The sequence below is a fragment of the Sinocyclocheilus grahami genome, unplaced genomic scaffold (genome assembly GCF_001515645.1).
Source record: "Sinocyclocheilus grahami isolate Dianchi unplaced genomic scaffold, SAMN03320097.WGS_v1.1 scaffold3934.1, whole genome shotgun sequence".
NCBI lineage: Eukaryota > Metazoa > Chordata > Actinopteri > Cypriniformes > Cyprinidae > Sinocyclocheilus > Sinocyclocheilus grahami.
Genome location: NW_015508966.1, coordinates 13,437 through 13,804, shown reverse-complemented (window position 1 = coordinate 13,804; position 368 = coordinate 13,437). Strand labels below are relative to the sequence as shown.

At 32.9% G+C, this 368-nt stretch overlaps 1 protein-coding gene across 1 annotated transcript in view; it reads right to left on the bottom strand.

Moving 5' to 3' along the window:
* LOC107576564 (cathepsin K-like) overlaps nt 1-365 on the bottom strand; it is a gene marked incomplete at its 5' end in the record, with an annotated part of 3,668 nt that extends 3,303 nt beyond the window's left edge. The window contains one exon of the mRNA XM_016262724.1: nt 357-365. Within this exon, the coding sequence (XP_016118210.1) occupies nt 357-365 (9 nt within the window). The remainder of the gene's footprint in view (nt 1-356) is intronic.
* Between the last annotated feature and the right edge of the window lie 3 nt (nt 366-368).

Sequence of the window (368 nt, the reverse complement as noted above, 5' to 3'; positions counted from 1 at the left end):
TTTTTTTTTTTTGGTTGAACTATTCCTTTAATTAGGATGTATCTATTTTAATGCATGGCACCTTTAAGTGAGGATTTAGGTGGAATTTGCACATAATACTTAAAACTCTATAAAATAACTAACAGATCCCAAGGCTGTAAGAGTAAAAGCACAGCCCAATTAGAAAGGGATTTAGCCGTTACATTCAAATCAATGTAGTCATTAAAAAATACAAGCTAGCTTTCCCCTCTTTTTTCCAGAGAAGGGAGAAACAGATGGCTTTTTCATGAAAAGACTAACCCAATCTAATTCATAAACTCTTTTGGTACCCTAAGGAAACAAATATTATTGAATTGTCTTTATGTGCTATTACTCACCAGGCCATTGTA